The sequence below is a fragment of the Heliconius melpomene genome, chromosome 15, assembly GCF_056956725.1.
Source record: "Heliconius melpomene rosina isolate 202511_hmr_F chromosome 15, ASM5695672v1, whole genome shotgun sequence".
Classification (NCBI taxonomy): Eukaryota; Metazoa; Arthropoda; class Insecta; order Lepidoptera; family Nymphalidae; genus Heliconius; species Heliconius melpomene.
The window spans coordinates 10729500-10744154 of NC_140403.1; the positions used below are offsets into that span (position 1 = coordinate 10729500).

The 14655-nt window shown below is 34.1% G+C and overlaps 1 protein-coding gene across 1 annotated transcript in view; it reads left to right on the forward strand.

The window, feature by feature from the left end:
- Positions 1-424: 424 nt before the first annotated feature.
- Positions 425-14655, forward strand: part of LOC146531688 (uncharacterized) — a 30038-nt gene continuing 15807 nt past the window's right edge. The window contains exons 1-4 of the mRNA XM_085198484.1: positions 425-815; positions 8857-9023; positions 10130-10313; positions 14342-14481. Coding sequence (XP_085054610.1) covers positions 785-815; positions 8857-9023; positions 10130-10313; positions 14342-14481 — 522 coding nt within the window. The 5' untranslated portion in view covers positions 425-784. The remainder of the gene's footprint in view (positions 816-8856; positions 9024-10129; positions 10314-14341; positions 14482-14655) is intronic.

Consider the following 14655-nt stretch of genomic DNA (forward strand, 5'->3'; position numbering starts at 1 on the left):
TAAACATGTAGGAATTTAACGTGACTGGGTATGTACCTACTAGATTATGTGTTACGTTAATTATTATCGTCGGAGTAAAGAGGCAGAGATTCGTGAACTAGCTTCTAGCCATTTAACTTTATCACTAGTTTATAATGTACTTACTGATCGCTTCACTGCCAGCCTCCTACGAGATGCCTATTTGTTGGGTCGCTTTATCAGCCACCGGATGCAACCGCTACTCCGCGAACTAGTTAATGTTCTCTATTGAAACTGACATTATGTAATAGCTTTGTATTTTATATAAGTTGACATAGATTACTACAAACAATAATGTTTTTATTTGAAACTTTTCACTTTCATTTTCACGTTCTTAATGTTCCCATTTCATTAATTGACAAAGTTTACAAACTTAAACGTCCTTTTGAAGAGATCGCACCGCGCATGACGTTACGCTACCACCTAGCGGGACAACCAAGGACACTCGTCGAGCGGCCCCAGAGGGAGGAGCACGACTCCTCGCCACTCTGTAACGGAATACGGACGCATCCGGTGACTTGTAAATAACGCGATTGTCAACAACATATATAATTATTGCAAGTTTTTAACCTAAAATACTAATTTTGAAGAAATCTTTAATTAAATTAACGATATATTTTTAATGTGTATGTGATGTTTAAAATGAAGAAAAGAAAACTATTAACTGTGATGTTATTTTTGTGAATATGTCATTAGTTTGACAGACGTGCTTGTGAGGTGCAACGATACATATTATCTGAAGAGTACAGTCCTCCTAAACGTGACAATGAAGGTTGTAACACTGGTAGCGCTTTGCGGTAAGTATCAAGATAGAGAACAAAAAGATTTATATTTTGCTTATACATTTTACGTAAAACTATTTTCGGGCATTGCTTTTAATTAATAAAGAAACTTATAAAATCAATCAGTAAAAAACGGGCAAAGTTACGAAACTGAAATAAATTTGAACAAATGTATCATAATAATAATTGTATATATCAAAAAAGTTTTTTTTAATTATATCCTAGTTTAAGTGTAACTATTAACGTCAAGAGAAATCAAATCTTCAACGTCGTCGTGACGAGTGTGACACTAACACCTAATGAAACTTGTAGTTGAAAAAAGTCTCTTGATACGACTTAATTTAATTCTTTTTTGTTTAACAAAGTAACTCTATTAATATTAGGTTCCTAGGTTCCTCCTGCCTCGCTAAGTGAATACAGATTGATGCTAAAAAAATGAAAATAAACCTTCAATTCTCTATAATAAAAGGTATTTCTCTATAATAGAATGATAAAATTATAATGATATTTTATTTGGAAAAGTTTTGAATAGTAATATTATATTATAATGTATATTATTTTAGCAAGTACGGATTAAGGTTAATCTATATTTACTTACGGATTCATATTTTAGTAACTAATCTAAATTTCATAAATATTTATAACTTTTATTATATACTTAATAATTCTTAAAGAATTAACTTAACACTCAAAAAATAAATATTATTAGTTATTAACTCTCAAAGTAACTAACTGTATACATCATAAATTTACTATGTCAAGTCAATACACAGCGCGGAGTTCCGCCACACAATAAGATAAACTAGATTAAAATTAGGTGGGGAACACGAGGTAGCCTCTGCTTACCCTGCTATATGCGAGACAGTGTATAAAAACCGGACAAGCGCGAGTCTTGCTCACCCCCCGAGGTTTCCGTACAAAAATTGGCTTGAGCTTCCTCGAGCTTTTTCTGAAATTCAGGCTTAGCTGAGCCCTTTCATCTGATACCTCACTTGAACTAACGGTTTTAATACCAAATTTTGCCCTCCCTTTAAGCATATTATTTTTTAGGGTTTAACTACAAATGTACAGTTTTCAGATTTTTAAACAAGTACTATCTATAGATGTTAGTTGCGAAATTTCATAATTCTAGGTCAACTGGAATATATGAATGAACCCATGAATTTTGTTTCCCTTCATAGTCTCGAAATTCACATTTTTTGTTATAAAAACGGCCATATATTTTTTCTAAGTAAATATAGAAATGTTTTTTATCATGAAATCATGGGGCCTTAGATCTAAGTAGGTACATGGTATGAATTTCAACCCGATATCTCCAAGCATTGGCGGACAGACAGACAGACAATTGAGTGATCTTATAAGGAATTTGTTTATTATTTATAAAGTACGGAACCCTAAAAATACAGAAGACGAAATCGAACACCAAATTTACATGTAAAGGTAAAGCTAGAGAAATGTAATAAAAAAATAAAAAACCAGCTGACGTTGCAGATACAATTCCTAAACTAAAATTCCAAGTAATTTTATGAGAATATAAGTAAGAAATTAATTGCACAACTGTTCTCAAACCGCAGCGGAAACTTCTTGTTGATTTTATTAAACAAGCTAAATTAATTTATCTGCACTCAGCGAAATTTTAATTCTATGTTACTTTGCCAAAATTTCCTGTTAGTGCTAGTATAGACACGACTCTTATAATTTAATAAATTCTTCAACGTACATATGTTTCTCTTACTATTATGGTAACTCAAATCAAGTCAAATCTAAAAAGCCATTTCCTTAGTCTAGGTAAAATTTCTACGACATATTTCATATTACATCCTGAACAATAAACTATATTTCTCTTAAGAGCGGTTGGGGTGCATCATGGAAATGAGGCCATTTGAATGATGGCGGTCGGTGTTTGCTCACTTTTTACTAGCTCGACGTAGTTTTATGCTATTGTCAATATTAAAACGGAGATTTGTCTCTTTTATTTGAATTGTTGTAATTTAAAAGATTTATAAAGAAACCAAGCAAAGCAAATAATTTTTATTGTAACTATTTTGTATTACTCTGACTTTTAAGTAACAGTATGATAGTTAGTTATATACGCCCAATACTAATAATGTATATCCCATCTGGAAATTAAATATTTATTTAAATTAATATTTTCATTTGTTGGCTCTGGTGTCGAGGCAAAAGCACAACGTTGAGTTCCGCCACTCCACACACAATGTCTCCTGAATTCGGCGAAAAGTGGAGAACGAGAAGAAGAGTGTATTAACACTTAGGTTTCTTTGCCCACCCTGTTTTGTGCGGAATACAACATGAAGCTGAAAGACTGTTTTACTAATACAATTGATATTTGTATAAGTATATACTAGTTATCTATTAAACTAAAGGGGTGAAATAGGGGTTGAAAGTTTGTATGGAAAAAAAATTAAATAGGCACCGATTTTTATAAAATTGTAAATTCAGACTCTTAAAAATATTTAATTGAACACCCTAAGGGTGCCAATAAGGGGTTGAAAGTTTATATGGAAAAGTCTTTAAATCGCCACCGATTTTTCTAAAATTTGAAATTTAGACTTAAAAATATCCGCTAGTTTATAATAAAAATATAACAGTTGGAAATAAACACATTACTACAATACTAATGATTATAAGATAACTTAAAAACAAACGAGAATTTATTATATTACGATTAAAAATATGATCAAATAGTAAGAAAAGTAAACAAACCTGTCGATTGTATTCTATTTGCTTGTCTGTGACATACGAACTGTCGATGAAAGGTTAAATTGTTAATTCTATCGCGCTGTAACCCACCACGCCGCGTCTGAGCTCTGGCTCTCGGCCAGGCAACCATTGTACTTTAAACTGCTCCAGAATTCAACGTCGAGATAGAGATGAAAGATTTGTGTGCAAGACGACTGTAATGGCCGTTCACTTCTTGGAAAGTTGAGATAAGGTCGCATGGCTTTAGGAAAATACATTTAAATACTGTCAGAAATATTTGGTTATGTGCTGCAGCTTGTGTGGCTCGTGTCTGTACTTTTATAATAAACAACTAAAAGAGCATGATTATGATAACTCTGATTATCTTTTTCTTTCTTTTAGCGTCACACTTCGCTTCGTCGCGATTGTAAGTTCTATTTAAAATTTTGACATGTATCTGATGACATTAAATACGGTTTTAGCTACTAAAGTGTACAGTGTGAAACTCAAAATATTTTTCAAGAAATTATTTGAGACAAATTTAAACAATAGAAAGTTATTTGCAATTCATAACATGTTGTAAATTTGTATCTTACAATAAAGCGCGACTTACTACGAAGCCAATATTGAAATCTCTGATTAATGGCTCAAACAACTAGTGAACTCAATTATTAATTTCATCATCCCCACTATTTAACTTACAAACAAATTACATTACCGTTGAACGCGAGTTTGGGAGCTTTTAATACAAAACTAAGTTATCTAAGCTGTAAAGTTACAATGACACTCACTCACAACTCTCAACAACACACACACCTACATTCGTTTCCCAGTTTCATACTCACAATTAACCCTCTCTGCGTCCTAATGTCACGTCATAACCGCGCTGTGTTTGTATGATATCAATAATTAAGCTTACATCTCCAACTTGGACAATCCGCGAGTTTTCTCGTGAGCTTTTTCAGATATACTCTTTATATGCAACTATTTGAGACAAAGTTTAAAATATTGATGATGAACTAGATTACAATGTTTAAAACAAGTACCTGTTAACCCATTTGTGGCGGAGGAGCACAAGTGTGTGACTAAGCGCAACTGGTTGTGGGTTCGATCTCCATTCATGGAAATAAAATATTTATTTTTTTCCTTTCTCCGCTCTGGTGTCGAGGCAAAACACTGCGTTGAGTTCTGCCACTGAACTCAGTGTTTTGAGTATTCAGCGGAGATGCGGCGAACGGAGTGTCTTAACACTAGGTTAACTCAGCCTACCATGCTGTGTGCAGGAAGCCGTGAAGATGAAAAAAATATATAACAAAAATACATGTTTTTTATTAATTAATCGCCACTGGCCGTCTAAAGATTAAATAATAAATAAAAAAATGTTACAATACCATTACAATTAATTTCGTGTTGTCTAAAATAGTTTAATAATTGAGTATATGAATGCACTTGACTATTTAAACTTCAAATTGGGTTACTTATCTAGGGAATACGCTGGTACAAACGACAAGGCCCTGTGCGACCATCAATACAGTTTTACTAGCACACGTATGACAATGGGGTAATATGGCGTGAAGTAGGATACTCTCATTATTATTTTTTTAACAGATTAGAGTCATACAGAGAGCAGATATGGTCAAAACACTTCGTTCTCCACTTTCCGCCTGAAATCTAGACCGCCTGAATCGTGATAGTATCTTTTTTTAATTGTTATTGTTAATTATATTCAATTTAGAATTAAAATTGCTCCTTTTTATTGAAAATAATATAATTTGAAATGTTCTAAAATGAAAAGCACATTGAGGTTAAGGTGGCATTACCACCACCATTCACAAATTGTACAATACGTATTTCACGCTATCGGTCGCTTTCCAGTGAGCGTGCTTGAACATATGTAACGTCTATCGAGGTCACCAAGTCGCATAGGAATTGACTATTTCTCGTAATGGAACGATAAGTTCTATTATATAGCAGCTATTTCTTCTAAAGTAATGAAAACTATTTGATTTTCGTGTAATTATGTACTTCTATATAGATATAGTAATTGTGTAATGTACCAGTAGTAGGTACAGACTTGCTTGAATAAATGGGACTATTGGGAGCTCGAATAAATTTAGTAGGAATATTAATTATTAAAATAAATCCATATACCTATATTATATTTCAGCTTCACACCTTTTCCCGTAGAGGTAGGCAGAGAGAACCCTAGTATCTTGAGTCTCCAGTCTATCAGTCTCTGATTTCCACCCAAAGCCAGGCTTGTCTTATTGGAGCTGAGAAAACAAAACCTTAAAATTATTCCTCTAAGAGGAAAATTAAACTCCTAACCATTGTATTTATCAAACCGACCCATTGATGAGGTCATCAATGCCTTTTGAAATAACTTAATTAAAAGACTTACGTCACATCTGATTCGTATCTTACAAACAAGTTTACAGAATTAATTTGTACATTTTTATTAGATTTTATTTGATTAGGAATTACTGTTGATAATTATAAATTTTGACGTAATTTAATTACGCCCAATTAACAGTAGGTATTTTATTTAATGTTTCGTGCCTACGCTGTTATAATTAATTGCGTACAGCTACGGAGGTGTGCTTTGTGGATGTTTTACTAATATGTTGGTTCTATTTCTTAGTTTTAGTTCGTTATATTTTTGTGTATCTTTGTATGAGAATGTGACAGTTGCTAGTTTTTATTATGTTTGTATAGTAATATGTTTTATATATGTAATTTTTCTCTAGTGTTTTCATAGACAGTAGAATAATAAGCTTTTGTTTAATAAAATCAAATATAAGTAAAATAAAAAAATATATATATTACAACGAATTGTGGCTCGCTCGTGCACGTTCCTAACAAAAACAGGTCGTTATTAAAACGTGTAGACTAAGAAATCATTGTCTCATAGCAGCTAAAGAAAAATGTCTGCGTTTGCATCACTGGGAGTAACTTCAACTATATGGGGCAGTACTTTCATTTCCGTTTCACAGAAACTAGAACGTTGGATGAGTGTACATCGTTCATATGTGTTGATATGTGATTCATTCCAGTATGAGCTACATATATCAAACCAGTACTAGAAAGTGAAGGAATACAGCATATTTTTTAAATCTATCGTAATATTTTTGTCATCTCTCTGAACGCCACAACAGGTAAAATAGGCCAGTATTGAGAATAATAATATACCAAATTTACTTTAAATAGTCTTAACAAAAATCAAATTATTATAATATTTATTAACTTATTTATCTAAAATTGATATATGCTACATTTATTTCACTGTCGCAACACTGTAGGTATATTTAATTAATAAAATAAGTTATAATTACTCACTATAAAGTCATTCGTCATATTATATGTAAGAACGACTAAACAATGGGAAGTGAAAAATTCTCAGAAAGCTAACGATAGCAAGAAGCGTTGGCGTGTAGCCAGCAATGGCGACAATTCCACCTTTTTGTGGTTTACAACATTTGTCAACGGAAAATATTTTTATATAACAACAAGCTAGCTTTCATGTAACAATCGAGGTTTACTTGTATGTACTTTTGATATAAATAAGACATTTACATTTCTTGAGAACGGAACCAACTTAAATACTTATTTTTTACCGTTATGTTTACTTTTTCGTATCGCATCATGTGTAGTATCTAGAGAGACATTCCTGCTAAGTAAACATATAACATATTAAAAATTGAAAGTAAGTAAGTCTGGTTTATTAGTAAAACCATAGAGTAGAGGTCGCTGTCGTCTGGTAACAACACTGGAAATGGAGATACTCTGTTAACTCAAGTATTTTTACACCTTGATCCATCACATTTAATAGTACTTACTGACTGGCAATAAATAAACGAAAATTTATTTAAAAAGGTACAAAAATCTGCAAAAATTTCACATTCACATATTTTAAGCTTTATGCGAATATTTTCACAAGAATTTACTAAAATATCGTTCGAGTTATTTCCATAGTATGCTTGTAGTCGTAAGTATTAAGTAAGTGAGTATTCCAGAATATTTCGCATGAAACTGCAAAGTGAATAAAGTAACTTAACTTTGGAAGCAGTAATATCACTTCATTATTGTGGTTATTAAAATATGCTAATTTTATTAAGACCAAAACATTTTTATATAGTATTTCCTCCTAATTTACGAGTATATTAAGCATAATATTTAATTCATTGATTAAACTTTTTTAACATCTTCTTTCACCCAATACTCAGTAATATAATGAACTTTTTAGGCAGTTTTTAAAATAATGTTAAATAAACACAGTTGCCCTCACTTTAAATTAGTTAGTTTAGTTTCATAAAAAAAGAGCCAATTTGATTATTTCATAGATAAAAGAAAACATTAGTTCAATTTTTTTGTGTTTTTTTTTTGTTGTTTGTGTTTTTGTGTGTATAAATCACACAAGTCAATCAAATAATACTACTTGGTGACGAACTAAGCTTACTTAATTAACTGTATGTTTACCGAGGCCGACTCCGATTGACCTTTACATATTTGTTTTACTTTGTTAATATGCAGTGCATGGGCGGGCCGTCCTGGCGCAGCGGTAAAAGGTGTGTATGTAACGCGACGATTATAGGTTCGATCCCCACTCGAGGAAATAAAATATTTATTTACATTTATATTTTCTTTTCTTCGCTCTGGTATCAAGGCAAAGCGCGGCCTCCAGAACTCGCCGGAAAATGGGAAGCGGAGTGTCTTAATATTAGGTTCCCTCTGCCTACCCTGCTGTGTGCGGTTTACAGCAAAAATGAACTGTGTGAAAATTTTCATTTCCACTTGTAAATATTTTTTTTATCATACCAAAGTATTATAATTTTTTAACTTGACTTGTCTTACTCAACCCCTAAGAAAAATATATAAAGATATTATTAACTTAAATCGAAATGTAAAGCTTTCTATATGACAGACTATTAGGCTAAGCTTCTGAAATACACTCAGACGCCGCGACGTTTGTGTAAATATTGAAGGCACTTTAACATAATTATGTGATGTTTCTCTAAGAACAACGCACTCATAGTACGAGTACCTACGTCGCTTTGCGATACCAGTATAAGTGTTTGCCGTTCACTATGCTAATGTTACATTTACATAAAATAATAATATTTTAGTAGCAGTGTAGCGTCTTACAATGTCTTTGTACATGTGGGTTCATCATTACATATTAATATTATGTATGAAGAATGAGGCGGAATGGGAACACCAGGTTCTCTCTATTTATATGCTGGAAAAGCTTGAAGATATACGGAATATAAACTATCATCTACTGCTTATTTTCTAACAGATGTATTTAAAAAAATAAATAAATATATAGAAATTATATTTTCTAAATAATTTGTTTCAGCATTAACATCAGCTCATGAAATAACTCAACTGAAGGTCCCACTGTACGCGGACCCTCGGCGCGCGGCTGAGCTCAGCTGTCACTTCCAGATGGACGACCAGAGACTACACTCCGTCAAGTGGTACAGAGACATGCACGAGATATTCAGATACAGACCCTCACAGAAGGTAGCTTTGATCCCTATTTAATGGCCATAATATTCAACTAACCCGACTTTTGATATATTAAGATTGAAGACGTTGATAGACGTTTATGTGTTAAAGCAACATTAATATTGATATAAGTATTTAGTATGTGAAATAAGTTAACAAACTTTCTTATATTGGTAAGCTATACAAAATACAAGGTGACGAAACTCAACGCCGCACCATTTATTATCCGAAAAAATCGGTCAATGAACAACGTCCCAAAAGTAAACATTTTTACATTACAAACATTGGTTCGCATTCTTGTAAATACAAATATTGCCATTATTTTCGCTTTTTGACTTATTGTGTTTGTATATTGTGTGATTCCGTGAAACCCCGCCGAGGAAGGAAACATATGTTTTTAAAGGAGACCTATAAGTAATAGTAGTAGTATAGTCCGCAACGAGCTGCTTGCATTGCATGCTTCATTCGCACTAGTTGAGCTAATCACGTGTGGAGAGGTCACATCGAGTATGTGAGTGCTCTGCGGTTATTATAATAACTATCATAGGAATTAAGTGTTATAATGCGTGTAACTTTAATAGTCGAATATAGGTAGACATATTAGAAGAACGTGAATAAAAACATGAACATAATTCAGTTCCTAAAATAAATAAATGCATAGTACAAGGGAGCGAAGCCACGGCCGGCGCGCTAATTAATCAGTTAATGGCAATTAAATGTATTGAAATTAATAACATTACTTTTCTTCTGTTCTTTTCATCGCATGTGTTTCTCTCAAATCTCAATTGTAAACTGCTTACATAATCTTGCTACTTAAATCTAATATTTACATACATACTGTACACAACTTTTTCTAAACATGTAAATGTGAAGTGTTTGCTTAGGATTTCAAAATTACTATGTTTAGTCGAATGCATATATATTTATTTATATGTTGTGTGACCTACACTCCAATCGAAACAAGAACAACGTCGCGAGCTACCTGCATTAGGCTATCCTTACATAATAATTCCTTCAATAGTAGATAATTTCAGATGTCATAGATAATACTATACTACAAACTTCTGAACTTTTTCAGATTTTGATGCTATTTTGAACTAAGCAATGAATATCTCCCGCAGGTTCCAATCCGGCTGTTCAACGTGACCGGTATAATGGTGCAAGGCGGCGACTGCCAAGAGGACTCGTGCACGGTGCGCGTGATGCCGCCGCCCGTCGCCGCGAGAGCTGCCTACACGTGCGAGGTGTCCACAGAGGGGCCCAAGTTCCAGATTGCGAGGCAGACAAAGCATATGACTGTTGTTGGTGAGACAATAATATTGTTAAAAGATTATGATAATTGTTACAAGCAATTTTTTTAACCGTAGACTTTAAGACGTAAAATGAGAAATATTTTTTTTAATCTCGTAGAAATTTCTAGAAACTTCTTAGTCCTTCTCTTCCACTCCATACCTACCAATATGCCAAATATAAAAAAGTTTCGTATGTGTGTTATTAACTAAACCATTAGACTGAGATCCCAGGGCCCCAGACCTACGTCAATTAACGGGGGGGCTTTACTCTTATTAATTTAAAATTGGTTATTTAAAATTTGGGCAAATGAAGTTAAACTATTAAGCTATCATTTACGGACTATTTCAAGATTCCTCATACGCACCCAGACCTATCCGAAGGCTCAATCATCATCCCACACAGAGATATACCGTAATTTGGCGCTACCTCTAAAAGGGCCCCGCTTTCAAGTCAATTAGTGGGCATACTGTCTTAACTACATATTAGACTAATAGTCCTCAAAATTTAAGCTTTGCTAAAATGACCCAGGTCTGGCGGCTCTGAGATCTTGGGCTACATATATAGAACGTTGGTATTGAAACATTCACATAGTGCATTCGTAAATATGCGGTAGCGAACGTTGAATATCTAATAGTAGAATGTTGAATTCCGCTTTTATCAGTTACTTCATGAATATGTAAATGTTTAAATTGTAGAATATTGTGGATTTTAGAGAAGTTTATGGAGTAACTAGAATTTTGGGGAATATGGAATGACTGCGCTCAGGGTTTGAAACAGTTTGTTGTTATTAGTACAAGACTGATATTGAACAGAATAAATAACTTTCAATATTTCATTTACCTGTCATTTATTTTTAAAAGCTTTTATTTAACTTGCAATGTATGTATGTGGGTTCGGGTGAAATCTTAGAGCTCAATTTTGAAGTATATAGTATTTTTTTTGGGTATCAAATGAAAGGACTCGTTGAGAGCAACTCGAAAAATAATGTGATGTCATTCTAAATCCCATAAGGAGGAAATCGAAGATAGCCGAGTATCTATTTGGTCTACTTCTACAATATAGATATTAAATGAAATGAGTCGTTGACCGTAACTCTAAAAATAATGTGACGTTATACTAAATCCAATATGGCGGAACATCTAAGATGGCGGAATAGTTATTATTTATGCACTTCTGCAATATGGGTATCAAATGAAAGATCTTGCCGAGAACTATTAGAAAAATAATGTGACATCACTTGAAATCCAATAGAATCGTGCCGATTCAAGTTTTTTGTGCTTTCATATAATGAAAGGTATGTTCGTACGATTGAGCTGAAATTTTGTATACACGTTTGGTTTGGATGACAATGCACGATAAGGTTTGTGACTTCATTCTAAATACAATATGGCGGACCATCCAGGATGGCGGAATAGTTATATTTCATGAACTTCTATAATATGGGTATCAAATGAAAGGGCTTGTTGAGAGTAACTGGAAAAATAGTGTAACGTCATTCTGAATCCAATATGGCGAACCATCCAAAGTAACAGAATAGTTTTTTTTGATGCACTTGTACATTACGGGTATCAAATGAAAGGGCTTCTTAAGAGCAACTTGAAAAATGATGTAACGTCATTCTAAATCTAATAAGGCGGACCATCCAAGATGAACGAATAGTTATTATTTTTGCAATTCTGCAATATGGATATCAAATGAAAGGGCTCATTGAGAGCAACTCGAAAAATAATTTAACGTCATTTTAAATCCCATATGGCGGACCATCCAAGATAGCCGAATAGTTAATTTTAGTCTACTTCTACAATATGAATATCTATTGAAAGGGCTCGTTGAGAGTAACTCGAAAAATTTGACGTTTTTCTAAATCCAATATGGCAGAACATCTAAGATGGCGGAATAGTTATTATTTATGCACATCTGCAATACGGGTATCAAATGAAAGGGCTTGCCGAGAATAATTAGAAAAATAATATGACATCTAGTGTGAGAAACCTTCTTCCTCCTGGCATTAATCCCGGCTATTGCCAGGGTCTGCCTTCCTACTCAACCTACTTCACTTTGCGCGGTCTTTAGCGTCCTCGGTGTTTTGACCACTGGTTCTGATATCCGGCATCACGACATCCTACCAGCGCTTCCTTGGGCGTCCAGGAGGTCTCACTCTAGGAACTGATATAGCAAGGCACTTGCATCCGACTTAGTTTTTAGACCGGCGCGTAACGTGGCCAAACCATCTCAGGCGGCGCTCTTGGAGCTTATCCGCTACGTCACGGACCCCAAGACTACCTCGAACGAATGTGTTGCGTATGCGGTCAGACCGCGTTACGCCGCACATCCACCTCAGCATCTTCATTTCCGTGACGTGAAGCTCCTGAGTGTGCCGAGATAGTGCTGGCCAACATTCGCTGCCGTATAAAAGAACCGGTCGTATGATGCTCTTGTATATCAGTCCCTTGAGCTTGGCGGTTTTCTTCGGTCACAGACCACACCAGTGACATCCCGCCATTTGGCCCAGGCAGCACTTATCCGGCCATGGACATCGTGATCGATGCCTCCAGACTCGTGCATAACGGATCCAAGGTACCTGAACTTTTCTGACTTAACGGCTGGCTCAGGACCTATAAGGATCGTGCTCGAGTCCGGGCTCCCGCGGGCCATGTACTCGGTCTTCGACACATTTAGTTTAAGACCGCCGTTCTCAAGCATACCATTCCAGAGGTTCACTTTACGCTCCAGCGTCAAGTGGTCGGTTCTCGTCAATGAGTGCTATGTTGTCGGCATACATCATCACTACATTGAATAAGAACGGACTAAGAGTCGAGTCCTGGTGAACCCCCACTGTAATCGGGAAGGGTCTAGTGTCGCCAACAGCATTCCTAACCATAGAAGAGGAATCGTGGTACATGTATCTAGTGTGAGAAACGTAGCCAGTGGTAACTAAAAAGTAAAAAATAAATTATAAGCAAAAAATCATTTTTAGAAAAAGCTTTTATTTAAACGCTTTAAAAAGGAGAAAATAAAATTTGTCTTTTAAATTTTAACTATCAACTCATAACCTCATTGTACACAATTTATATGATCATAAAAGCTTGTCGCGTTAATCAATATTTAATTAAATTGAAACTTTAAAAATTTAAACTTAGCAGATTTTACATAATTAAATTAGCACTAGTTTAGTTACACAAGAAAATCGCGCGACAAGCTTTTATGATCATATAAATTGTGTACAATGAGGTTATGAGTTGATAGTTAAAATTTAAAAGACAAATTTTATTTTCTCCTTTTTAAAGCGTTTAAATAAAAGCTTTTTCTAAAAATGATTTTTTGCTTATAATTTATTTAAAACAATAGGTTAAGATAACAAGAGGTATATTAAGAACGACAAAGTATCTATACTAAGTGACCCGTTTTAGAGTATATAATTGTCAAAAATTTAATATAATAATCTATCTCATTTTAGCTTCTACTTATGAATCTGCACTCACGTATAAAAACATAGCATTAATATAAAAAAACCAAGAAGTCAATATGTAACTGCAAACTAGATGTTCAACGTAAACTAATTAATTACCCAATCCAACAAGAACTTTGTTTAGTTCTACGTAATGCTTCTGTTTTAACGTAAATTAGTTATGTGAAGCTTTTGACTCCAACTAGAACGGCTCGTACCTACCTAACACTTTAATTACGTTTACATTCCCACTATTAGGTAGGTACTATACACTATAATAGTGTATGTACCCGGAGTTCCTTGACAAGATTAGCTTAACAGTTTAGTTAACGTCCCGTACTTCAGCTAATTTGAACAACGGAACTTTATTAGTGCTTTAGGATCTTTTGTTTTTCTTAAGCTTTTGTTAGTGAATAAGAGGTAGCAGGAGAAAATATATTGCAATATAATTTTCGTTCTTTTTTGGTAAGTGTGAAATTTTTCGTAACCATTTGCGGGATATTCAAAGGCAATAGCTCGCAATGAACTCAACAGTCTTCATTGGATTTAAAATTTAATTTATATAACTTACTGAAGTCTATTTCCCTCGCAGCCATGCCGGACAAGGACCCTACAATACTTGGCGCTCCTACACTAGTGAGGCCCGGCGAGCAGGTACTGCTCAACTGCTCCTCTGACTACTCCTTGCCGCCCTCTGATATTGATTGGTACATAGACGATGAAATTGCAAAGGTACGTACAACATATGCGATAATATTATTTTTATAATATTTTAGTTATAAAAATAACTTTGAAGCAAGGATAATGACAAAGTGCTTCTACCTCTTAAGTTATTAATCAGATTTTCATAAAAAGTTAAGAACCACCGCGATGAACAAGGTTTTCGATTTAAAAAAACCACACTCA